General features: G+C 41.1%; 1 protein-coding gene across 1 annotated transcript in view; it reads right to left on the bottom strand.

Moving 5' to 3' along the window:
• Nucleotides 1-27,984, bottom strand: part of FAM184B (family with sequence similarity 184 member B) — a 104,418-nt gene that overhangs the window by 21,453 nt on the left and 54,981 nt on the right. The window contains exons 6-13 of the mRNA XM_029605956.1: nt 15,870-16,013; nt 15,100-15,154; nt 13,132-13,239; nt 10,498-10,513; nt 10,120-10,252; nt 7,320-7,532; nt 6,952-7,105; nt 2,851-2,963 (exon numbers count right to left, since the gene is read on the bottom strand). Coding sequence (XP_029461816.1) covers nt 2,851-2,963; nt 6,952-7,105; nt 7,320-7,532; nt 10,120-10,252; nt 10,498-10,513; nt 13,132-13,239; nt 15,100-15,154; nt 15,870-16,013 — 936 coding nt within the window. The remainder of the gene's footprint in view (nt 1-2,850; nt 2,964-6,951; nt 7,106-7,319; nt 7,533-10,119; nt 10,253-10,497; nt 10,514-13,131; nt 13,240-15,099; nt 15,155-15,869; nt 16,014-27,984) is intronic.

Below are 27,984 nucleotides of genomic sequence, written 5' to 3'. Positions count from 1 at the left end.
GTTGAAGATTTGGCATCTGGGCTTCAATGCCAAGAAGTGCAGAGTCATGCATTTGTGGTGCAGTAATCCAAAAGAGCTGCATGCGATGGGGGGTGACTGCACAGAGGGGCAGTTACTACCATAAGCAACTTGCTGGGCAGACCTGATGGACCATTTGGTATTTATCTGCCTTCTTTTATTATGTTACTGACAGGCCGATACAGTACAATGCGCTCCGATTGAGCGCACTGTTAGCCTGCTCTTGGACATACGTTTTCCCTTACCCCTTATTCAGTAAGGGGAGGAAAACACGCGTTCAACCTGCTGCACCTAATAGCGCCCTCAACATGCAAATGCATATTGAAGGCCCTATTAGGTATGCACGCGGGATACAGAAAGTAAAATGTGCAGCCAAGCCGCACATTTTACTTTCAGAAATTAGCGCCGACCTTTGGGTCGGCGCTAATTTCTTCCGGCGCCGGGAAAGTGCACAGAAAAGCAGTAAAAACTGCTTTTCTGTGCACCCTCCGACTTAATATCATAGCGATATTAAGTCGGAGGTCCCAAAAAGTAAAAAAAAGTAAAAAAAAAAAAATAAATAAAATTTGAATTCGGCCCGCGACTGTCGGGCCGAAAACCGGACGCTCAATTTTGCCGGCGTCCGGTTTCCGAGCCCATGACTGTCAGCGGGCTCGAGAACTGACGCCGGCAAAATTGAGCGTCGGCTGTCAAACCCGCTGACAGCTGCCACTCCTGTCAAAAAGGAGGTGCTAGGGACGCGCTAGTGTCCCTAGTGCCTCCTTTTACCCGGATCTACTGCGTCACTTAATTTAAATAGAGAATCGCGCGCACCGGCAAAGGGCCGGTACGTGCGCCGGGAGAGCGGGCGTTCGTCCGCTCTCCCGCGGACTTTACTGTATTGGCCCGTATGTTATTATATAGCTAGTTAAGGCTAAAATTATACAGTCACATGAGGCCAGATAATTTTAAACCTAAATGGCAATATTCAAAAGTATCTAGTTATACATAGCTGGATAACTTTAATCAAGGATAGTAAGTGAAATGTTTATCCCATTGAATATCCAGGATAATCTATGCAGATAAATTTAGATACATAAGTTATCCAATGTACTTTTTTAAAATATTGGCTTTATAATGTTTATTGCTTTTCTATTCCAGTTTCCCAAGGGTCCTTGCATGCTGCCACTAAAGAGTGCAGAGTTATTTCTATTTCATAGTAAATGTTTCTTTAGGAGATACACACATCTGGTTCTGACCCTGAACAACTAGATTGGACCAGACTGTATTAGAAAGAAGAAAATTCCACAAATTTTATTTTCTGTTCATTTATTTATTTATTTTTATTTATATTTTATTCCACTTTTTGGCACTTCAAAGTGGATTACATTCAGGTACTGTAGGTATTTCCCTATAGCCATGGACTTTGCATTAAATTTCAAAGGAAAAGCAGGCAACACTTTCCTTTGAAAATTGCTACAAGTCCAAACTACGCTTTTGCACTGCTTTAAGTGAGGACAAAAGTTTGCTGAAAAATGGGGACAATAACTTTCAAATAGCCACGCAGGGGTACATGTACTCGCTTTTGCTGGCTTGCGCAAATAGACGCAGCCATTTTCTAACATATGCACGTATATGGTATAAAATCAGCTGTACACGCGTACATGTGCACACTATTTTTATATGGACATGCGCATGTGCACGCAAATGCCAGCTCTACTGCATAAGTGTGGGGGGGGGGGGGGGAGATTTTAAAAACAACGCATGCTGACGCAGTAACCCTTTTTCCCAGTTCATTCCCAGTTCACTCCCAGTTCACCCAGATAACAGAACAGACTTCCTAACTCCCACTATTATACTGCCTCCCTTTTACCCTTTTACCATTTTAACCCCAACCCTAAAAACCCCGCTGAATCACCTAGTTTTTTTTATTTTAATACTTACACACCGCCTATAGCAGAAGTAAAGTTACGCTGTAAGGGACTCTGGCGCATGCTTGTGCACATAAATATGCACACATTTCAAGGCAACTTCCCAGAATACCCATGTCCCTCTCATGCTCCACCCAGACCACACCCCGCCCCTTTTTCAACTTTTTGATTTGTGCACATACAGCAAGATACGCACATACTCACGTGCTTTTTAAAATCCGTGCGGTGCGCACCAGCCCGAGACACGCGTGCATCTCCCGGCTCTGACGCACAAAGGGCTTTTAAAATCTAATTTGAAATTTGAAACTTTACGTGCATTATTTTTGGAAATGGTCAAAAACACATCCCCTGGGAACACCTGCCCTCAGACCAGCTAAAAGTGCACATACTAAGAAAACTTGCATGTACTTTTAGCTGCAGAAAATGAAAGCAATTTTCTGACAGCCAGTTTACTTGGCTAAATTGCTATTTACCATTGTAAATGGCTTTGAAAATTTCCCTTCCCATAATTGATTACCACAGTATTTTGTGATTTGTATTCAGGTAGTAACCATACAGTAGTACTAGAATTATTGAGATATCTTATGAAAAAACCTCTTCATAACCTGGGTCTTTGCCATTCATGGAATAACATGAGTATATTTGCAGGACTTGACCTTGGAATTATATGATTTGGAGTCAAACTCCACCAATATGAATGCTTACTTGTAATGACTTTTGAAACATCAAACTATTAGTAAATACACCTGGTGTTCCATCATGAGGATTCACCTTAAACTGACCTAATTAAGCGCCCATAGTCTTATTTAAGCATCCCATCAAGAAAAGATTTGGAAACTCCTACATCTACAATATACAACCTCACCCCCAAAATAGAATAGCAATTGATTTTGTCCTGTTGAAGTAAAAATTAATCCTATACCTGTTGTTTTTTTAATCCTTTGAGATGTTTCACTTCATGAAAGAGTTCTTCTATTTGCTTTTTGTGACTTGTACAGGACATTTGCTGTGATAACAGTTCTTCTCTCAAAGAGTCTAGTAATTAAATAAAAAACCAAGAAGGAGAAATAGAGAGCATGAGAGTAAGATCATAAGAACATAAGTCTTGCAAAACTGGGTCAGACCAAAGGTTCATCAAGCCCAGTATCCTTTTTCCAACAGTGGCCAAGCAGGTCACAAATACCTGGCAGGATCCCAAGGGGTAGACAGATTGCAAGCTGCTTATCCCAAGAATAAGCAGTGAATTTCTGCAACTCTTTCTTAATAATGGTTAATGGACTTTTCCTCCAGGAACTTGTCCAAACCTTTTCTAAATGCGGCTATTCTATTAACTTTCACAACTTCCTGGCAATGAATCCCAGAGCTTAATTATGTTTTTTTGGTGAGGAAGGGGTGTGAAAAGTCTAAATTGCATTTGAAACTTCTTATGATAAATATTTTAAGGGAATACAAGGGACAGACTTGTCATGGTCCTGGCAGGAAACACCCCTGAAGGAGCAATACAGGACTGCAGGGCTGAGCAGGGCTGATCTTCTATCTAGCCAGCTCCCTCCCCCACAGATTGAGTCCTTGGGGTGTGGGGGCCAGTAGGGCTTGTCTCTGGATAGACATCAAGGCTGGCGTGGAAGCTTATGTGAAAGACAGGGAACTAGATACAAGTGCTGGCTGGGAGATGGACACAAATGCTGGTTGAGACGGGGTACCAGTGCTGGCTGGAAGGTGGACTCAGAATGGGCTGGGGCTAAATTCAGACTTGGCTGGACAGAGGACAGTGGCAAGGATCAGAAAACACACAAGGCAGGGCAGGACAAGGGCTAGACAAGGTCAGGACTGAACAACAGCAGACAAGGACAGGATCAGACAAGGATTAGACAAAGACAAGACAGAACAGAGAAAGGCCGAAGGCCAAAGGCAAAGGGCTCAGAGGCTGCGAAGCAAAAGGCCCTTAGGCCACTTTGCATAAGAGCCAAAGGCCGGTCAGTAAGGTGGCCCAGAAGGCCTGGAGGCCACAAGGCATGGAAAGGTCTGGGCAAGTCACAAATCAAGGTATATGTATAAGGAAAGGCTGGCCAGGTCAGAGAGCTGAGGTAACTCAATGAAGAGGCACTAAGGCAGGTAACAGGCTTGGTTAAATAGGACTGGGCATGGTGTAATCAGCAAGGAGGTAACTGGCAAGACAGGGAGCAAGGCTTGCTGAGGACCCCTGGTGGAAGGAAGCCTGTGCAGCAGACTGAACTTGGCACGAGGAGACTGTACAGCAGGTGAAACCGTGACAGGACTTTACCACTAAAAGGTATTGGGTTAAAATATTATTTGGGGGAAAGTGATTATCCATTTTTTAATTCACAAATAATGGACTGTGACTGCTAGGAATGAGCACTGCAAAACAATTTTTGGTCAAACTTGAAATGAGCAGATTTCAGCCTGGTTCAAATTCTTCATGAAAATCTGCCTGATTCTTCCTGGCAGATTTGTGGAAAATCCAAAGCTCAGATACAAAAATCTGAAAAATCTAAAATGGATCTGAAAAATAAAATGAAATGCACTTTGGATTTTCTGAAGATTCAAAGTGAATTTGCGAAGATTCAGCACAATATCCAAACAACCCACTCAACTCTCTCTATTACGTTCTCTCTATTTAATCCCCAGCTTCTTTTCCATGCTCCAAGTTGTATTACTCCCTTGTTTTATTGTAACTGCATACCTTAACCTTCTCTTGTTTAAAGTTTTTATCATTATTATTACTACAACTATTATTATTATTATTATTATTATTATTAATAAGATAAATGTTAGTTTTTTACCTTGTTTGTTACCTATCCACTTGTTAATTGTAAACCGACATGATGCGATATCTATTGCGAATGCCGGTATAGAAAAACTTAAAATAAAAAATAAATAACTCACCTGCTAAAACTTGCATAGCTGCTTCAAACATCTGATAACATTTCAGTTTGCTCGAATTTCAAGAAATCAGTAGATTTTCCTTTAAAAAATATTTTTGAAAAATGTGCATGCCCCTAACCACTGCTGGTAAAAAAGAATATTAAAATATTTTTAAAATGCATTGAGTTCATTTATAAATTTCTAACCAATCTGTAAAATAAAAGGCATCATTAGGCTATTCTAACAGTAGCCTAAACATAATAAACATATTAATTTTAAATCACAGCTATTTTGCAGTGTCCCTGTTAAAAGGCTATTGGGATGTCAGTGTTCATTGGAGCACTCAGTAACAACTCAATTCTAGGTCTTCTTTTATTAACATGATCTGTTAACTGTTGAGCTGAGAAAGAGCCCATTACTAACCAAAGTTTTGTCTTCTTAAAAATGTTAGAGGAGATAATCTTAAATTATTAAAGAATTCCACATGATTATGAATAAGGAAACAAGAGTATCTCTACTGTTAGGATTTATGATGGTATCTTACTGGTTGATACCTTTGCTATAATGTATATGACCCAATTAACAAAAGATTTAGACTTATTTTGTGTCCATGGCAAAAATCTTATTCTGTATCGCTCCATGGTGAGACCGCACCTTGAATACTGTGTACAATTCTGGTCGCCGCATCTCAAAAAAGATATAATTGCGATGGAGAAGGTACAGAGAAGGGCTACCAAAATGATAAGGGGAATGGAACAACTCCCCTATGAGGAAAGACTAAAGAGGTTAGGACTTTTCAGCTTGGAGAAGAGACGACTGAGGGGGGATATGATAGAGGTGTTTAAAATCATGAGAGGTCTAGAACGGGTAGATGTGAATTGGTTATTTACTCTTTCGGATAGTAGAAAGACTAGGGGGCACTCCATGAAGTTAGCATGGGGCACATTTAAAACTAATCGGAGAAAGTTCTTTTTTACTCAACGCACAATTAAACTCTGGAATTTGTTGCCAGAGGATGTGGTTAGTGCAGTTAGTATAGCTGTGTTTAAAAAAGGATTGGATAAGTTCTTGGAGGAGAAGTCCATTACCTGCTATTAAGTTCACTTAGAGAATAGCCACTGCCATTAGCAATGGTAACATGGAATAGACTTTTTTTGGGTACTTGCCAGGTTCTTATGGCCTGGATTGGCCACTGCTGGAAACAGGATGCTGGGCTTGATGGACCCTTGGTCTGACCCAGTATGGCATTTTCTTATGTTCTTATGTTCTTAGAGGGCGAGAGAGAGAGAGAGAGAGCCTAGACGAGAGAGAGAGAGAGAGAGAGAGAGAGAGAGAGCCTAGGCGAGAGAGAGAGAGAGGGCGAGAAAGAGAGAGAGAGCGAGAGAGCCTAGGCGAGAGAGAGAGAGGGTGAGAGAGAGGGGCGAAGAGCGAGAGGTTGCAGGTAGGAATTGCAACAATTGTGATACTTACCACAGAATGTGATAACTTTATCACACTTTGTGGTAATACCTATGCAAAGTGCTAAGATAACCTATTTATCACAAAGTGCACTATTACCATAAAATACACCTTTTTTCCTATCGCATGCAGTATTTAGTGCATTTTGATAAATCCAGGCCTAAATTAGGGTTCTATTTTCAATCAAACGTAGGACCTTAAATTTCTGGCTGAAAATTCAGCTAAATTTAGGGACTTTAAATTCATGTAACTTCATTTATATTCCTAAATTAGGTGCCTAGAGAGAAAATCCCACCCACTCCCACCCTCTAACTCCACCCCCAATAGCCACTCATATTTTAGGGTCCTAAATTTAGGCACTTAAGAGAAACTTATGGATGTGCTTTGATTTGGAACAACATAGACAATGTGATCAACATTCCATGCATTTTTTTAAAAAGAAATAATAAGCAAAAAAAAAAAAATTTCAGTTGTTTTCTTTTTTTTTTTTAATGCACACTATTTATCAATAATTCCTATTTGCAAATTTAAGAACTCAGCCCTAGTACATTTTCAAAGGGCCAATTTAGGAGCTTAACTCTGAAAGTCAAGCACCTAAACCCTTTGAAAATCAGCTTCAATGTTGTTTCGCTCTATCTCTAAGCCATATTCCAGAAATTACTGCCTCATTGTACAGTACCTAGAATTAAACTTTGTTGTTTCTGAAGGTGCTCGTGTTCCCATTGAAGGTCTTGCTTTGCTTTCTTTTCTAAGGCCTGAATTTCTAGCCTGTGGGATTGATGCTCTCTCCTGAGGCTTTCATTATATTCTTTCCTGAAACGTTCTTGAGCCTCCTACAATTGAAGAAAAATTTAATAATGCTTATGCGCAAGATCTGCATATACTCTGCTGAGGTTACCAGCGTAACTAGATTTCTCACCTTTTTTTGTTCCAAGGTATTAAGTTGAATAGCACTTGGGAAAACTGTCTTAATCATATAATATCAAATGATGATATGACGACAATACATTTTGAATTAAAAGTCAAATGTAATGATTATAATATTACCTTAAGTTCCTGATTCTTCTTTTTCTCCATGATCTTTAAAGTCTTTTGATGTAAAGCCTCTAACTGAGTCTTCATGGTTTGGCTTTGTTTAATGCTGGCTTGGAGATCCTGGAAAAGTTTCTCCTTTTCTTTGCTGGACTGTAGCTCTTGTACCTTCAAAACTTCTTTGCAGTTGTTTCCTTGCTGCTCTAAAGTTTCCTTCAGCTGTGCAATCTGAAAATAGTATAAAATAATATACGTTGAAGGTTTATATGATTTGACTGTAATAAAAAGGATTTGCCTTTTCTTAGCCTTATTCAACAATATTTTTCTAGGACATTTTATATTGTAACATGGCCATATCCCTCCCCTCTCACAGGCAATGTATTATGATGGACCCACATCCTGAAGATACCATGTTATAAAAGACCCCCTCTGCCCCAAACCCCTCCACCACAGGCCCTGAGTAAACAAATCATGGGGGATCTAATGGGAACCCCGCCCCCCCCCCCCCCATCCTGCACCTTGAGCAGAGTAAAAATTAAAATTAAGTGCCACTGACATGATCCGGGCTGCTAGACAGCCATCCTGCCAGCAAAAGTCCTCACTGAATTACATTCTCTCCCATTCTAGCCATGTAGTTGATGGCTCCATGACACAACATTTGCATTCTAAGCAGGTTTTCCATACCTGCATTGGGCTTGGCTTTTGATCCCGAAAATAAAGTGCGGAACATGCATGTTCCATATGTTATTTCTATCTTCCTATATTAAGGCATGTTCACGCACGGTCAAGAGCTTGGGGGTCTTGTTGGATTCCTCATTATGGTTGGTATCTCAGATGGCAGTAGTCTCTCATAAAGCCTTGGCTGCTTGAGATTAGTCAAGCAACTTAAGTCTATCTTCAGTCTAGACAATCTTCATCTAGGAATGCAGACAGTTGTCCAGAAGACAGTAACAAGGCTGCAAATGGTACAGCAGCCCTAGATGAGATAGGGCCATGTCACTTCTGGTATATTTACATTGGCTCCCCATAAATTTACACTTACAGTTCAATCTCCTTTGTTTCAATATTCATTCTCATCACAATTTAGGTCCTGCATATCCCAAGTTAATAATCATTCTTCATCTACCAGCAAGACCTTTGCATTCTAGTCAGTCTGCTTATCCACTCTTTAAAATCTCTCTCGATAACTAGGTCCAGGATAAAGGCTTTTTTGGGGAATATCTGGAATGCTCTCAATATCTGGAATGTCTTACTGAAGAAGATAAAAGAAACTGAGAACTATATACTTTTGACATATGCAAAAACCTGGTTGTTTGATCTATTGTTCTATAGAAGTTCCTGAGGTTTTCAAATGACTTAGGTTATGTAAAGTCAAGTCCCCTGATGTTAAATTAAGTACAAGGTTTTGTGCATCATTCATGGTCATTCTGTATTAGATTTATAAACCCAGTTTTCAGAGTTGTTTTATTTTTATTAATTTGATCTGCAGTTAATTTTTAAGTTGTTAACAGGACTTAATTTGTGGGGGGACAGCTTGCAACATAGTTCTGCCATTTCTTTTCAGGCTTCAGTGGCAGAGTAGCAGGGGTGCTCTGTTCCAGTCTATCCCCTTTAGGCAGCCTACAGGGAAAAAGAGATGAGGATTTGAGCCTGGAGCAGACAAAACAGAGAGCAGTCACTCTGGTCCCAAATCCAGCCATCCCCCTTCCTATTCTACAGGAAAGAAGGGGAGGGGGGGATCCTTAAGAAAACACTTCAGAGCAAACAACAGACACAAAAAGCAGTTGAATTAGTAAGTTCTCATTCTCCCAGATGCTTCTCAGTTTTACAACCTTCCCTCTGAGTTCCGCCGCCTGTCAGAAAAATCAAGCTCCCAAGGACAAATTAGATGACCTAGAAAATTACAGTTGACAAAACAATGTGAGAATAGTGCCCACTTTTAGGCAATATAAAATAGAGATGAAGCAGTTCATTTTACTGGGATTAATGAAGTATGAACTTACACACAACAGACATGTGCACCTCCAATAGGCATATTTACATTTTTGGACAAAGATCAAGAATGATATTTAAGTTAGAAGATTGTACTACTGCCTTTTCTTGGCTTGATTGTCATTATAGCCTTGCTGTTATATTTCCCTTTTTTTTTTTTTTTTTGCATTATTAGTATGAGTGGAGGTGTTTATGATATGTATGGGGGTCATTTTTGGAAAACCTGATCATTTTGACTTGGTGTGTAGTTTGATATTGTTGGAATATTATTGTTCTCATACATTAAAATTATTGCATATGGCATGATGACTAAATAACCATACTATTTTTAGAAAAGAAAGGATTATGGAAAATATTTTCCTCTGACTCTTGATACTAATTTAATTTTATAATCTACATTCCCTTTGTCCTACCCTAAGAATTTTAATTAGGTATAAAACAAATGAGGTTGTTCTATAAATCTTGCACTGACAAATGAATGAAATTAAGTAAAACTCTTAAGGTGGAAAGGGAATGGGAAATATAATTTGTTTGAAATAATGAGGTGACATAGGAGGTACGGCATGAACAGAATATTCTTATAGGATTATGTACCACACACATGCCATGTTAGTACCTCATAATTCTATAGTACAGTTCTCATTTAATATTAACTCAAATGTATTTTAATGTCATACAGAAAGCATTTCAAACTCATTTGAAAAAAGTTAAGCAAGGCTTTTCCCATAATAATTTTGTTAAACCACCATAAGGTTAATCACACTGAATCTTATGAAGCAGCATACTGTATAGAATATGACCAGTTAGATTGTCTTTACACTACCTGAGCATGTAAGTCTGGCCTTTGGTTTTGCCATTCTTCCTGTAAAGATATTGTCTGTATTGCTTTTTCTTTTTGTATCCTTTTCAAGGGAGCTTGTCCGTCTTCTGTTTTGAATGCATATGGACATTCAGATCTTAAAAGAAGGGAAACTTATTTTGTTAAGATGAAACCAGCATATTTGAGATTGATCCCTTATTACAAATTTGTCATTATTATAAAACCTAATGGGCCTTAAATTCAAAACAGTTTTTTAATAGGCATAGGATGGTTGAAATACTTTTGAAAACAGTGTCCAATAAGTTTATGTAACATAAAGTGCCAAATCTGGGTACTCACATTCATAAGCTATTAGCTAACAGAGCATGCAAAATTACTTACCTGTAAAAGATGTTCTCTGAAAACAGCAGTTCATCAATCACAAAAGCTGGTCATTCAACTGAATGTGCCACAGAGGGGAAAACAATTTTCAGAACTTTCTAGTATCGACAGGGAGCCAAATTTTATTGCAGTGTGCTTAGGGATAAAGTCTGCTTGAAAAATTAGCAGAACTGCATGCAACCTTTGGCCTGGATTTTCTTTCTTCATAACGTTTTGTGAATCCTGGCGGTAACGGGGAGCGGGGTGAAGCAGGGGCGGGCCTGCGAAAGCCGGCAGCGATCACACCACCGTGGTATTATTGCTGCCGGCTTTCGCACCCAATAGCGCCATCGTAAAAGGTGGTGCTATTGGGCGTACTACTGGCGGCAATAAGGGGCCTTACCTTTTCGCCGTCAGTGAAGTTTCCACGGTGTCCACCCCGATGCCACCCCAACTCCTCCTCTTCCGGTGCTGACTCCGCCCCAATCTAGGTATCGCATGCGAAAAGGGACTTTTCGCATGTGATAGGGTTAGAAAATAACCCCCTTTATGTGGCATAGGTGTAGATATTTGCATATTCTTAGATACTCATAGTAGAATACAGAAGAAATGTCCCCCAAAGAATTGAGTAAGTTTCTTTAGCTATTCTACCTTCTGATGATCTCCTAGCCAAGAAGACTTGTACATTCCTCTTAAAGACTGTTGCAGATTGAACAGGAAAGTTTTGTTAACCTCATCCTGCTTCAGAGATCACTCATGGAGATCCAGGTGGCAGACTGTTTACCAGGATGTTGCCTTCTCTGCCAAATATTTGGTTCTTAAGACCACTGAATGAGAGATGGCTCCATTTCCAAATTTTAACTGTTTCCCAACAAGGTGGTGTGAGTCTGCTCCTCTCCATTTGTTTGTCTGCACTAGGACAATTTTGTTGGCCACCTGATTTCTGAAAGCCTTTAGAACATTCAGAACCACCCTTAACTCCAGAAGATTTATGTTTAGAGATTCTTCCTGAAGGAAATAAGATCCTTGAGTATGAAGTCCTTCTAAGTAGGCTCCTGGGCAGGTTGGATGCATCCAAAGTAAAAAAAAAAAAAAAATTGGAGAGGAAATATTTGGAAGAGTAATCCTTTTATCAAATTGGAACAGGAGAGTCACCAAGACAGAATCTTTCTGCTCTTCTATAACACAAACAAAACCTTGATGTCTCTGCATGGATTGATTTTACTGAGATGAAAGTTCTTTAAGTGTATCTCTCATTTGGGAGGTGTGCCAAAGGAGACATATGTATTGTTGAGGCAACAAGCCCAGAAATATCACAATGGACCACTCTGATGTCTGCTAACAATGCATTATCTTTACCACTTTAACCACAATGTTGGCTCTGTTTATGGAGAGATAGGCCATGGCACAATTGCAGCTAGCAGAAACCTTATGAACTCTAAATGAGGTGACTGGTTCAGATGGAGACTTGTGTATTTGATGATAAACCTCAGCAACTCAAAACCTAGATGGTTCCTGTAATTGATTTGTTTGTCACAAAATCATCCATGTAGAGAAATCCAATTTGCAGCAACAGCTAAACATCTGGTGGAAATTCATAGAGCTATACAAAGCCAAAAGCAGTATTTGGTACTGGAGGTTCAGAGCTTCTACCACAAATCTGAGATACTTCCTATGACTTAGGTGTATCTCTATGTGGGGTAGGCTTCCTTAAGATCCAGTGAACATAGTTAGTTCCCTCTATTTATGAATGAAGAATGGTTGTCCAGGGAAATCATCTTGAAGTTTCTCTTTTCGGAATTTGTTCAAGGATTTTAGGTCTCTGATTATTCTGAATCTTCCAGTCTTATAGAGGCCAGGAAGTACTTGGAGTAAAAATCCTGTCTTCTCTCCTATAATGGGATAGGTTCAGTGGCTTTAGCCAGCAAGAAGGAAAGCATTTCTAGCCTGAATAGATCCTGGTTTTGAATGAGTTGATTTGCTCTTTTAGGAGGGCATTTATAGAGGGATTGTGAATAGATGTAATTTACAACCATTACAAACGAGCCAAAGGACCCAGCCCAAAGTTATATCGGCCAACAGTTTGCAGAAATTCTTAGCCTCCGCACAACAAGGAGGTCTTCTGGAACAAAGACTAGAAAAATGCTAACAATCCTGTTTGTCTTTTCCAGAATGCTCTGGAATTTGGTTCTACTCAATGGCATGCACAAACATGTGACCCACTTGTGTAAAATGGCGAACCCTCTTGTCCTCAGACAATAGTTGGAAACATGAAATACATGTATTAAGTTAATATGTGTGATTCGTGTTTGAATTATATTTCAGATTCTAGTGTTTCCTTCATGTCCTGTTTTAAATAATATCATTTATGCCTTCTTAGAGCTTGTATAGACAATTATCTTAACTTAGTCAATGTTTAAGCAAGACAAAAAATAAAACTTTTCCTAATACTTCAGAAGGCTCATACAGGTCCAAACTAGTGTCATATAAATTTAATGTAAGTTGCATTACTATTCCAACATCCAGACGCAGCTAATAAGTACAAAACATATTTCTACTTATATTCTGATCAGCCTTCATGTGTAGAATCATATTTACCAGTAATTGCAATAAAATATAAATTTCATCTTCACAATCAAGAGGCTGTAATCTGACCTTGTTTATCCTCCTTTTTCACCTCCATTTGCACTGTTAGATCGTCTTTGGTTTTTTTTTCTTTCTGTCTGTAATTTTGAAAAGCTCCTTGTGCTGGTGAAGTTGGTTCTTAAATTTAAGAAGAAGACAGAATATTTACCATTTTACTGCTTCAATAAATATGGTCATATTGTAGTCTACCAAAATATAATCACTAGAGAAAAAGGATGGCTATGGATTTAAATTTAATGTTCTGACTTTAGAAATTAGACATATTCGAAAAGTATCCCCTTCAATGAAATGAGCTCATCACATTTGTAACAATAGAGTATTTTGTTATCATTTGACTCAATTCACCCAAACACAAGGGGCTGATGTAATAAAGGTATGCTTGGCCTAGCACACAGTTTTATCAGCACTTGTGTGCACATTTTTTGTGCACAAATATTACTTCAAATGTAGTAAATTAGTTTTGTGCACAAACAAATGTGTGCACAAAGACATGCAAAATGATGTCCTGCAAACCCCATGTTAATAAGGGCATCAGTTATTCCCACCCTCCATGCAGAGAAGCATGCTGGCTTAACACTTGTTTTCTTAGCACTAGAAAATTTTACTTCTGGTTCAGAAGTGAAGTAGTTTCCAGCAATAGTAGGATGCAGGCTGCCGAGTTAGAGAAGCAGGCTTCCTCTCCCAGGCTCTGCTCTTCCCTCTCTCTCGTCTTTTGCTTTATGCACACACAAACAAGCAAAATGCTTTGTAACCATGAAAGACTCTATGCACACAAAACATGATTTCTGCTTGTTTTATGTATATAAATCATGAAGAATCAACAACTTTCCAACAAGTATAAAATCCACCTTAGAAGTACTAAAAGGTGGAAAAACGTTTTTCAGTTTCAAGCACTATGAAATCTTTATAAAGAATAATAAAGAGGTTTTTTTTTTTATGACTAATGATTATTTACAAGCTGCTTAAGATTGTGATCTCCACCACGTGCTGGCATCTGAAGCCTTCTTCCTCCTTTTAGTGCTTCTCAGGAGGATTTATACTTGTTTGGAAGAGTGCTACTATAGACTTTGCATTTTTGTGCATTCCCTGTGCCTGCTAGTATATACCGTATTCTCTGGTATTAACATAAATCATGAAGCCAAGAGTCACAGACTTTGATCACGTCCCCTATCAGAAGCTGGTTCATTCAATATCTCCTAGCTCGTTTCAAACTGACTGATGGTGTTTCAGGAACCTGTACCAGGTTGAGCAATCTTCCCTCCCTCCTGGTTCTTAGCAATCAGCTGTCCTCCGTAAACTGGTTAGAGCAGCAATAGTCACCTGCTGTACGCCGTGGATCAAGCGGTCCTTCTGCTCCTCCTGACCTTTGAGAGAGAGACAGTCGGTGTGAGTCTCCTCTTCAATTCACTACCGGTGTGTTTGGATAGAAGAGATCTGAGCTGCTGCTGCAGACAGCGACGGAGAAAATGGAGGCAGCAGTAGAAGCAAGACTGCAGGAACTTATCGTCGGCTCAGATCTGTTCTCCAGTTTAGACTCCTGGATGCAATCTGGTCCAGCTCCCAGCATGGATCGGGCTCTGGTTCTCCAGTTCAGGCTCCATTGGCTGTACTATTTGGCTCTGACTGTGTCGATGAGACTCTCTTTTTTTCTACCCCCACCCACCCCATAAGTTAATATGTACGCTCAAACCTGTGCAAAAGTCTGAGAGTAGTATACTTTCATGTTTGCACACTGTTTTAACTCCCAATGCCATGAGTATATTATTAGCTTACTTTATCAGGAGTTAAATTTGTTTAGCACCTGCATATTAAGAACCGTTCAATGAATTTCAGCACCCAGTCTTAACACATGGCTTATCACATCAGGCCTCCCAGTACTTTATAAAATTTACAATAAAAAGCGATTTGGGAAAGTTTGGTCAGTAAAATAATCAAACCCTACGTTTAAATCCACTTGACATTCTTTTTTAGACTTACCCGCAGTCATTACAGTATGCATGACCCTTATTATCTCTCTCTCAATAAGAAAGTCCTGGAAGGGGAAATGAACTGAACATATCCAACAGTGATGAACTGGGTCAAAGCTGAGTTATGATTTCTCAAATAAGTATGAATCTAATGTTTGCAGATTCAAACCTGAATCTGAACCTGGTTGGAAGATGGGCACCCATCCCTAGATAGAGAATCTACATCATGATCTTTAAAAAAAATACATGAAGTAATTAATAAAGCAGGAATAAAATGAAATGTAAATACAAATGCAACCTTCTTTTGAAATCTTCCAGCAACTAAGATTTGTAAAATAAATGCTGTCTTACTTTTGTACTAATCTTGACAATGGTTTACTATTCACAGGTTTTAACACGTTTGCTAATCTGACAAGCAATTTATTGCCTAATGAAACTGAGTTATCAAACAGCAGCAGGACTAGCCTATGGTTTGTATAGACTAGGCATAAAAATGCCAAACCTCAAAGGGAAGAAACCTAAGGTCTGTCATGATAGTTTAATAAGGGATCTACTGAAGTCGTCTTGTACCCTAAGAAGTAGCCAACAAATGATGTTCTGGTTGGCCCATGTCAAGCCCCTCTATGTACCTGCAATTTGCATGTAGCTAAATGGAGATGTGAAAGGTTGATTAACTTTGAGATTAGGAGACTTTGAAGGTGCAATGGTAGTGTGAGAAGAACAGTTCAGCAAGATTAAAAAAGAGAGAAAAGTAATGTTAGCAAAATAAAATAAAAGCACCTGCAAACTCTGAATTCTGCACAGTGCACGATCTAATTCTTGTGTGTACTCCATCTTGAGTTTTTTTTGGTGTGAGGCTGAAGTACTTCTTGTGTTTTCAGGGGACTTTTGGTTTTGGCAAACAAGATTTTCCAGCTTTGAAACCTAAAGTAGACAAGGATGAAAGAAAAACATACATAGATAATATATCCACCACCAGCAATTCCTTAAACATGCACCTTTAGGTGTAGAGCTAAAAAACTGAGCATAAAGAATATGATAGTAAGTGACTTTTCTCATTTGCCTTCCTGATGTAATACCACAGATTCTGCTCGATTTCCTGGATTTTCCCCCATTTCTTCTCAAGGCATTGGCTCAAATTGCAAAAAGGAAATAAACACAGCAGTGGTCATAGAAACATAGAAATGATGACAGAAGACCAAACGGCCCATCCAGTCTGCCCAGCAAGCTTTCACACCTTTTTTTTTTCTCACATACTTATCTGTTTCTCTTGGCTCTTAGTAACCTTTTTTTTAATTCTATTTCCCTTTCACCCCTGCCATTAATGTATAGAGCAGTGTTGGAACTGCATCTAAATGAAATAGCTTAATTAGTTAGGGGTATTAACCACCACAATAAGCAAGCTACACCCATGCTTATCTGTTTATTCAGACTATGTAATTCAGTCCTTATTGATTGTTGCCTGAATATAGATCCACCTTTCTTCATTTCCCCCCTGCCGTTGAAAACAGAGAGCTATGCTGGCTTTGCATTGAAAGTGAAGTATCAGTCTTGACTCCCCTGCCATTGAAGCAGAGAGCCATGCTGGATATGCGTGAAGTGTCAAACTTCCATCACTATTATATACCAGCCTAGTTTTTTTACCATTCAATATAACAGAACAGAACAAAATATTTCTAATAAAAATTTCTAATAAAATGTTTCTTGTTTAAATTCTTGACATTTTCAGACAGAAAGAAAAAAAAAGCCAGCTTATAAACTTGTTCCTTTCAGTTTGAACAGCACCATGATGGAACATGCCTGACAAAACAGAAAGGTTTGAGGTATACATACTGCCCAAATGAAAAAGTCTAAAAAAAACAAAACAAAAATAATCCAATATAACAAAAACCCAATATGTTTCTATTCATAATTGGGTGCTTCATAAAATTATACACCCATTAAAATTTTGGTTGCAATTTCTCAGCGCTTCAATCATAGACCCATTTTGTACTCTCACACACTTTCTACAGCAGAAAAGTCCTTTTCTTTTAGCCTGCCTCTCATCTTCTCTAACACACAGCACACATCCATTGTGACTATGAAGCCCTAGGCACTGCAGGGATATCAGAAGACATAGTATATTAGAACACTGTTCAGATACACCAACCTCAAACCCTCTCTCACTAATTCCTGCTGAATATTTATCATACTATTACCATTCACAACTGTTCATATTATTCATTTGATTACCTATGTACCGTTTCATAGTCTTATTTTTTCACTTGCTATTCTAATGTATCAATAGGCCTGAAATATAAATATTGTGCTGTTCAATTTCTCCCCTTCCATCCCAAGTTTATTTTCCTTGTTTTTTGTAACTTTCCCTCTCCCTTTTTTCTGATTCACGTATTTAAAGTTCAAGGTTCTTATTGAAAACATTGTTTTTTTTTTTACGTTACGTTATGCCTTACACTCCTTGTTATTTGTAAACCGGGTTGATGTGATGCCTATCATGAAACTCGGTATAACAAAAACAATAAATAAATAAATTAAATAAATAAATAAATAAAATACACGATCAAGAGGACTCATAACTCTCAGCGTTATTGCATTGTTGTGCTACATGTATCATCACATAACATTCTGCATGCATATTTCACTCACCTTCATCCCCCAACATGCACAGCTCTACCTACAGTCATCAGGAGATAGATATTTCAAACACTACTTAGCTCCCCACCCAACCCACAGGAGGGTTCCATAGCCACCCGTGTTGTGCCCGCTCCCTTACAGTCCCTACTCGCAGGGGTTTGATCAGAATAACAAAAAAGTAGATCTGTTCTAAAAAGTGTTTATCACTCAACCAAAGATATCCTACAGTGTAGACAAAAGTGAAAAGAAATCTTATGGGTGGGCAATGGGCAGATCAAGGAGGGGCAACTTATCCAGATATCATAACTGGATAAGTGCTATATTCAGTTTTATCCGGATAAATTAAGCCAAATAAGTTAGTCCAGATCAATAGCCATGCTGCTGAATATACATTCTAAGTTAACCAGATAATTAATATCCGCATAACTTAGCTAACCGGATATCTTTGAATATTGGGCCCCAGATATCTATTCATGCATAGATATCACTAAACAATACAGGTCATACAAAACAGGACAACACATACTAGATATATAAACAGTATATAACAGTATAACATTCTTGAAAAATTAACAGAATAATAAGCATGGTAGGGTATAACTGACCCCCCTCCCCCCCCCCCCCATCTTCTATTGCTGCTGCTGCTGCTGCTCCTCCTCCTTCTCTTATGGTTGTGGCTGCCCTGCAACTACATGAGTAGCTGGGCATTTTGTGGCTGCAAAAGAGAAACAATGTACTTAAATCTTTTTTTAACCTGACCTAACCAATTAAAAGGCAACCTTAAACACAAACTATGGCAAGAATGAGAAAAAAAGTCAGATAAAGGAACGTGACCATTAATGGCTATTAATCAATTATACTTAGGGAATAGCCACTGGCTATTAATTGCATCAGTAGCATGGGTTCTTCTTAGTGTTTGGGTAATTGCCAGGTTCTTGTGGCCTGGTTTTTGGCCTCTGTTGGAAACAGGATGCTGTGCTTGATGGACCCTTGGTCTGTCCCAGCATGGCAATTTCTTATGTTCTAATCGGAGAAGGTATTTTCACTCAACGCACAAATAAACTCTGGAATTTGTTGCCAGAGGATGTGGTTATTGCTAGATAGTATAGCTGTGTTTAAAAAAGGATTGGATATGTTCTTGGAGAAGTCCATTACCTGCTATTAATTAAGTTGACTTGGAAAATAGCCACTGCTATTACTAGCAACAGTAGCATGGAACAGACTTAGTTTTTGGGTACTTACCAGGTTCTTATTGCCTGGATTGGCCACTGTTGGAAACAGGATGCTGGGCTTGATGGACCCTTGGTCTGACCCAGTATGGCATGTTCTTATGTTCTTATGTCAGGAGGAGAACAGGTTGAACTGAAGTTGCACACTTTCCAACAAAACCCTTGCTTAACTGTCCTATTTCTTGCTACTCAGCCAAAAGAATTAAGAGTCCAGATACAAGAGGCAGAAGAGTAACCTAAGTAAGGGACTGTTCTCCAGCTAGAGAAACAAAGAAAGCAGTAGAGGTAGATTGCACTAAGAACTGAGTCTTAGTAAGCAAGAGGGAGCTATTAGCCCAAGTGAAATAAGAAAAAGATAGTGAAGATTATAATTAGAATAATGGGGGGTACCAAGCAATAGAATTGACAACTAATTGAGACAGAGACAATGGGGCAGATTTTAAAACATATGCGTGGGCGTAGATTTGTTCGTGCAACCTGGTGCGAACAAATCTACGCCTGCCGCGCGCATGTTATAAAATACAGGGTCAGTGCAACCTGCGTGCGCCGAGCAGCCTGCCTCCGTTCCCTCCGAGGCCGCTCCGAAATCGGAGCGGCCTCGGAGGGAACTTTTTTCCGGCCCCCCCACCTTCCCCTCCCTTCCCCTTTCTAACGCACCCTCCAGCCCTAAACTAAATCCCCTCCCCTACCTTTGTTGAGAAAGTAAACGCCTGCCCGAGGCAGCCGTTATCTTGCGTGTGCTGGCTGGCCAGGCCCAGACACAGCCACTGTGTCGGGGCACTCGGCCATGCCCCCGGACCACCCCCGAACCGCAGCTATGGCCCGGACACGGCTCCGCCTGTGGCCCCACCCCCGGACCACCCATTTTTCGAAGCCCTGGGACATACGCGCGTCCCGGGGCTTGTGCGCGCCCACTGAGCCTATGCAAGATTGACTCGGCGCGCACAGGGGGAAGCAGGGGTAGGTTTTTTGGGGGTTGTGCGCGTATCTTATGCGCCCAACCCTTTGAAAATCTACCCCGATGAATAGGCAAGAAAAATTATTCCTGCGGTAAAAAGATAGAGGCCTAAGCATGCAATCCCAACAAATCAGAAACGAAAGTCCTAACAAGATCTGTCGCATACTGAAAGACAGAATTTTCATGCAAAAGTGAAGAAGCTAAAGGAAAAAGGGAAAAGAAATAAAGAATGTACATAATGTAAACTGAGAAGTAAAATTTAATATCAAGTTTAATATCAAGTTTAATGATAAAATTTAATATCAAGTTTAAATTCTTATCGAATTTAAACTTGATATTAAATTCGGCTAAGACGGAACTTCTGATCATCTCACCTGACAATAGTAACCCACTTCTGAGTCTTCCAACCAACCCACCTACCACCCAAACCAAGGGACTTAGGAATAATTATCGACAACCATCTCAACTTAAATCGTTCATCAAACAACTACTAAAGATGGATTCTACAAACTCCAAGTACTTAAAAGAATCAAACCGCTCCTGCACGTTAGAGACTTCAGAACGGTACTTCAAGCAGTTATCTTTTCTAAGATAGACTACTGCAACTCTATCTTACTTGGTCTTCCTTCCGCTTCCATCAAACCCCTTCAGATGCTCCAGAACACAGCTGCGAGAATTCTGACCAACACCAGGAGAAGAGATCACATCTCACCCATTCTCAAGAACCTGCACTGGTTGCCTATACACTTCAGAATCATCCACAAATCCATCACTATTATCCACAAGGCCATACATCACCAAACAACGCTCGATTTACAAATTCCTCTCAGACAACACACTTCCACCAGGCCCATCAGAGAAGCCTACAAAGGATCACTCCATGTCCCCCAAACCAAAACCACTCACTACCTAACTTTCAGAGACCGAGCCTTTTCCACAGCCGGCCCTTCATTATGGAACTCTATCCCTCCGGAGCTGAGACAAGAACCATGCCTACCGTCTTTTAGAAAAAGGCTTAAGACTTGGCTATTTAAACAAGCCTTCCCAGACCCGATCTAAATGATAGTAATTTTACAAAAGACAGCAAACTATACAATAGATTTCATATCATAATGTAAATAATGTAAATATTTTAATCTCTTCCGTTTGTCTCTCTTATTCTAATTTCTCTTCCCAGTTTTAAGACCCTGTTGTAATGTAACTTTTGTTCTCCTTGCACTTGTTTTTCGTTTCTTGTTCTCACCCCTTGTTTATGTAAACCGGCATGATGTGGTTTCTAATCATGAATGCCGGTATAGAAAAACGCTAAATAAATAAATAAATAAATAAATTAAATGTAAACTGTAATGTAAATGTTTGACTGTAAAAAATAAAAGAAAAACTAATAAGAAAAACTAATAAAATATCATCAAAACTAGGAATGAAAAAATTAACTGTAATTAATCTTCAAAAAAGTAAAATGAAAATAAGTCTCTATATGCTAGATCAAAAATCACAGTTTATAAACTCAAAGTGAAAAGTAAATCACTGTGTTAAAATGAGAATGTCACTGTTCAGGAACACAGGGTGCAGGCTGTAAATCAGAGAGATTAATCCAAGAAGTCTGTCCTGCAAGAAGGGCAGTTGTAGGTGTGGCTACTTCAATGCGAAACAGACCTGTGTACTTGTGTTGCTACTTTACTGAATTCTATTGTTTCTTTAATTCTTCATACTAAATCTGATCCTTTCCACTGTCTCCAGTTTTCAGCCCTGTGGGGTCAGCTCACGGATAACCAGAGTTGTCAGCCCGCAAGGGGGGTGCCTTTCAGGCTGAGCCTGGAGTTAGCTCAGACATGGCTGGATGCTGTACCATACAAGACTAAGCTGAGGGAGAGTGTATGAGAGGGAATCCATAAGAAACTCCCTCAAACCAACTTAAAGGAACAGTCACAGATATCTGGCCTGGTCCTCCTTAAGGATCAAACACTGCAAAGGATTTTGGACCAGGGAAGATCCCTTTAGCCAGGGGTAAAGCTGGCAGGGCAGAGAGCGCTAAACGAGGCCCCGAAAAGCAGAGAGAGAGCTACCAATTGCAAGGACCTGCCCTAACTAAAGGTTTGTGCCATATCTGAAATAAGGTAAGCTATACTGTTTTCTTGTAACTCCTGAAGTGAAGGCTTTCTGCCAATTTGTTTGAGTTAAATCCAATGTAAATAAAGTGCACTGAAGTCACAGCCAGATTCTACTTGATGTTTCCTCTGGCAGGTATCAAGCCATTCGCCGCTCAAGCTACCACAGCCTCATTGTGGGTCTTTGGGCTCTTCATGCCACTTTTTGTGCCATGTTGACATAGTCTTGATGTGTTGGTATGCTTTCACACTTCTGATGATGTCTTCCCACCAGTTTCATTTGAAATTATTAGAAAAGCCCAATTTGGGTGCCCAAAATAGGCTGCATTGCTTCCCTTATTGACTATAATGGCAAACGAATAAACACATTTCTCTCTTTTTGTTTGAATCAAACTGTTGCACTCGGGGGTGGACCCTTGTCCTGGAGCAGTGGAGAACAGCTCCCTGGTAGGGACCAGGAAGAAACTGCCCCCAGGGGGCAGAGACCTGGAGGAGACAGAGGCTAGGATGAGCTAGAATCTAGAGACGTGGTCAAGCAGGCAGAGGTCAGAGTCCGGGGGTCAGTCTGAGAAGTAGTCAGCAAAGTAGAGGTCAGGTTCCAGAGGTCAGATGAGGTCACAGGCAGGCCGAGGTCAGAAGGCAGGCAGCAGGCAGATGAGTCTAGGAACAAGCTGAGGTCAGGAGGCAGGTGGCAGGCAGGCAGGTCGAGGAACAGACTGGAGTCAGAAAGCAGGTGGCAGGCAGGCAAGCCGAGGAACAGACTGGAGTCAAAAGGTAGGCAGTAGACAAGCAGGGCAAGGAACAAGCCAAGATCAGTACCAGTAAGACAGTCCGGAGGTACTACCTGGGGAGACGGACAGACGAACAGGAACAGAAGGATGCTGGAGTACTAGGATGCAGGAATAAGGCAGGAACAGAACTGGAACAGAAGGATCCTGGAACGAGACTTGGAACAAGACTGGAGCAAGATACAAACGCAGGGACAATCTAGCATACAAGCCAACCTGATTGCCAAAGCAAGGAAGTACAAGCAAGGACTTCCTTATAACAAAGAATCAATCAGGGCGAGCCACAGAGCTAGGACCCACCCTTGGCCCTACAAGAGGCCAGGCAGTCTGCGCACATACGCGTAGGGGTGTGGCCAACATGGCCGAGGACGGCAAGCTCCGGCGTGAGGCCTGGTGCACAGTGGAAGGCCCGGCAACCACCGCCGCAGGACACCGAGGCCTGGAAGCGCTTGCAGCTGCCACTAGGGAGGCTGACCCGGGACCTGCCGTGGAACCATGGAGGTGAGCAGGCCCGTATGCAGGCCAGGTATGGATGGGGCGTGTAATAGTACCCCCCCCCCTTCTAGGTCTCCCCCTACATGGACGTGGTTTGTCAGGGTGAGTCCTATGAAAGGTTTTCAGGAGTTCCTTTTCAAGGATATTGTGGGAAGGTTCTCACGAATTCTCCTCGGCCCCATAACCCTCCCAGGCTAAGAGGTATTCCCATTTTCCTTGACACTGCCGAACATCAAGGACCTCTCTTACCTGGAGAGAAGAATCAGGTTCTGTAGAGACCCACGGAGGAGAGGGAACTCTACGTGAGGGGCAGGAGAGGACCAACGGCTTCAATAAGGACACATGAAACGTGTTATGGATACCCATGGCACAAGGTAGCTGGAGTTGATACGATACAGCTCCCACTCTTCGGATTACAGGGAATGGTCCAATGTATTTTGGAGCCAAGCGATGAGAGGGAAGTCTCAGTAGTATGTGTCGAGCACTTAGCCACACTTTCTGGCCAGGACAGAAGAGTGGAGCAGGACGTCTATGGCTGTCAGAGTTACGCTTGGAGCATTCAGCGGCTTGGGAAAGGCGTTCTTTTACTTGGTTCCATACTTGACGAAAAGCATGAACCATGGATTGTGCCGCTGGAGAAGAAACTGTCAGAGGAACTGTAGTCAAGGTTTATGGTTATGGTTTATGGTTTATTAGGTTTTTATAAACCGTCACATCAGTAATAAAACCATCACAACGGTGTACAATTAGTAAAAATAGAAATACAATAATATAGTAAAATACAAATAAAATAGGTTAAAATGAATTAAATTGATGAAGCTTAAAATGGGCCTAAAATAGCTCTAAAGCATTAATGGTAAAGATACAAATACAAGCATTAAATAAATAAGATAAAATAAAATAAAAATAATATAATAAAACCAATGTCGGAGAAAGTTTAGAAAAGATTCGGAGTTAGGGACTTGCTGAGTTGGTTAGCATGACTCTGCATAGGGGCACGTAAATAGCCATGTCTTGAGATCGCTTTTAAATTTCTTTATGTCTGTTTGTAATTGTAAATGAGTTGGTAAGGTATTCCAAAGCTTGGGGCCTGCAATGGAGATTGCCCTCTCAAGGACCTCACTAAGTCTTGCTGATTTAATTGTTGGAATTGAAAGGAGATCCTTATTACTAGAGCACAGGTCTCTTTGTGGCACATGTAGCCCTATGGCATAGATTAGCCATTCTGTTTTTTTTCCATGTATTATTTTGTGGAGGATGCACGCTACTTTATATTGTGCCCAAAACATTATAGGCAGCCAATGTAATGAAATTAAAATGGGAGTGATATGATCACATTTTCTTGTCCCAGATAATACTCTTGCTGCCGCATTCTGTAAGACTTGCAATGGTCGTATTGTGCTGAGGGGAACACCAAGTAATAGTGTGTTGCAGTAATCTATATTAGAAAGGATCAAGGATTGGAGAACTGTTCTAAACTCATTTCTATCCAGAAGGGGTTTCAGTTTTCTCAGAGTGAGAAGCTTAAAATAGCCATCTCTTATTTTTTGAGCAACGTGTTTTTTTAATCCTGATTCCATGTCAAGAGTAATACCTAAATCCCTAATGGTTAGGCATGGCCGTCCGAATACCATGGAGAACGGGGATACATTGGTGGCTGCAGCAACATGAGTATTGTGCGACAGCTCAGCCCAAGGCAGAAGATCAGACCAGTTATCCTGCTGATCATTTACATAGGAGCGGAGGAATGTCTTCAGTGTCTAATTGGTCCTTTCAGCTTGACCATTGGCCTGTGGATAATAGGCTGATATATAGCTTAAGGAAATGTTGAACTTCTTACATAGGGAAGGCCAATACCTGGCAGCAAACTGTGGTCCCCGATCAGAAATAATCTCTTTGGGGAGTCCATGAAGGCGAAAAATGTTCTTCAGAAACAGCTTCGCCAATTCTGGGGCCGAAGGAAGGCCCAGCAGTGAAATGAAGTGACCCATTTTTGAAAAACGTTCGAAGATGACCCAAATCACGGTATTGTTCTGGGAAGGAGGCAGGTCCATAATAAAGTCCGTCGAGATGCTAGACCATGGCTCGGTAGGTGCTGGGAGTGCTTGAAGTAAGCCCCAATGCTTTCCAGTAGACAGTTTCTGTTGGGCACAGATGGGACATGTGGCCACATAGTTTTGGGAGCCTTGCACCATATTGGGCCACCAATAGTGTCTTCGCAACATCTCTAAGGTCCTGGCATGACCTGGATGGCCTGCCAACTTGGAATCATGGGCCCATTTCAGAACTCATTCATGTAGTCTACGCGGAACGACGGTTTTCCCAGTAGGAACTGTGGTGGTCACAGCAAGGAATATACAGGTGGGATCAATAATGAAGCTAGGAACTTCAGGAACGTCTTCAGGTTCAAATGATCTGGATAGCTGTTGGTGTTTGAGGTAGTTATGGGTGGATCCTTGGGCCGGTGGCAGATGACCACGCCCCCGGGGGAAGATCCTGAGAGGGACCACCAGTCAGGCTCAGAGTATGGAGACAGACACACACTACTTCTTTTATTAAACAGTATGTTGAACCACCAGAGGTGGCAGTAGTAAGCTGGAAGTGCCCGGCAGGGCTGTAGTCCCTCAGGTACTGGAACAGCGATCTTGGATAATTGAGCTGTAGAGAAACTGAATATAGTGAGTAGGCAGGGTATGCAGAGTTCAGGAACAGAGCCTTTATGGTAACACTCACACAATAGTCTCTAGAAGCAGTCCAGGTGTTGGAATAGGTTAGGCCCTCGAGGAGCGAGTACCTGGTTCCAGGGAAAGCTCTGAGAGAGAGAAGATAACTCACTGGTGTAGTAGGCAGCGATGACTTCCAGGCAGAAAGAGTATTCAGCAACCAGTCCGGGAACATGGGCCCCCGAGGAGCGAGTGCCGGTTCCTGACTGTGACCTGAAAAACAAAGAGAGAGCGAGGCCCCTGAGGAGCGGGTACCCCTGGTAAGTCCGAGGAAGCAGAGTAGCTTAGGTAGAGTAACCCTTGCTAACTCGATTAGTTAGCGATTTCTAAGACCTTATATATCCGGTACTGATGACGTCATCTCAGGGGGATACCCCTGAGGTTCGCGCCACTGCTGGTACATCAGTCGGGGCCGCGCCACATGTGCGCCCTTAGGCCTTTGTGAATCATGGCGGATCGCAGCATAGATCTGCTCCGGGGATGCCGGAGAAAGACAGCAGAGAGACGACACGGCGGCCAACCTTCCACTAGAGCAAGAGGGAGTCGCCAAAGAGGTGAGGAGGGCGGAGTGGAGACGTCGAGCAGCGACGGTCACAACAATAGCGCATCAGCGCAGAGGTTCTTGGAACCTGGGCGGAAACAGAGGACGAAGTTAAATTGTTCGAAGAAAAGTGCCCATCGGGCTTGACGAGGGTTCAGGAGTTGAGCCTCTTTAAAGTGCTCAAGGTTCTTATGGTCAGTAAAGATGGTAAACTTGTGTTGCGCCCCTTCCAACCAGGGGCACCACTCTTGGAGCACCAACTTGACTGCGAGGAGTTCATGGTCACCAACGGTATAACGCTGTTCTGTAGGGGAAAACTTGTGAGAGTAGAAAGAGCAGGGAATCAGTTTACTCTTAGGGGAAAACTGGCTCAAAATGGCTCCTGCGCCGATTGCAGAGGTGTTGACCTCCACGACGAATGGACATTTAGGGTCTGGATGCTGCAGGCAATGGCCAGAACAGAAAGCCTCCTTGATCATCTGAAAGGCGGCTAGTGCTTTAGGTGTCCACACCCGAGTGTTGGCCCCTTTCCTAGTCATAGCGGTGAGCGGGGCAACTAGGGAAGAATAATTAGCAATGAAGCTCCAGTAATAATTGGTAAAGCAAAGAAAACGTTGTAGGGCTTGTAAGTCTACTGGCTGGGGCCAGTCGTGGATCCCCTGGACTTTCTCTGGGTCCATAGAAAATCCTCGGTCAGAAATGATATGCGATTATGCTCAAACAGGCATTTTTCCAGCTTGGCATACAAATGGTTCTCTCTCAGGCATTGGAGGATGATCTGAACATGATCTTGATGAGATTCAAGGTCTTTAGAAAAGATCTGGATGTCATCAAGATACACGACTACGAAGGAATACAGAAGATCTCGGAAGATTTCGTTCATAAGGCATTGAAAGACCACTGGGGCATTGCATAGCCCAAAGGGCATCACAGTGTATTTGTAGTGACTGTCCCTTATATTAAATGCGGTTTTCCAAATATCATCAGGTTGAATGCGTACCAAGTTGTACGCACCTCTCAGATCCAACTTGGAGAAGATCCGTGCCCCTTCAAAGTGATCGAACAGTTCACTAATGAGGGGCAGCGGGTATCAGTCTTTGTGGGTTATGGTGTTGAGCCCCCTGTAATCAATACAAGGACGTAGACCGCCTTCCTTTTTCTTTTTCTTTTTTCAATTATATATTTATTGATTTTCCCAATATATTTACAAAACATTATCCATAGTCAAAAATACAATTACATGAAATCAATTTCAAGATATATCAACTATTTATGTTATAATCAATAGTAATTTCCTTTTTGATAATCTGTAAGCACCAGAGGCATAGTAACTAAAGGGAGATAATAAAACAGAAATAATGTTTTTACATTTCTGCAGTGTACTACCTGCACTTAAATTTAATTTATTCGCTGGGTATT

This window comes from Rhinatrema bivittatum, chromosome 1 (genome assembly GCF_901001135.1).
Source record: "Rhinatrema bivittatum chromosome 1, aRhiBiv1.1, whole genome shotgun sequence".
In the NCBI taxonomy this organism is placed as follows: domain Eukaryota; kingdom Metazoa; phylum Chordata; class Amphibia; order Gymnophiona; family Rhinatrematidae; genus Rhinatrema; species Rhinatrema bivittatum.
The sequence above is the reverse complement of the archived record's forward strand: the minus strand, read 5'-3'. Positions and strand labels throughout refer to the sequence as shown.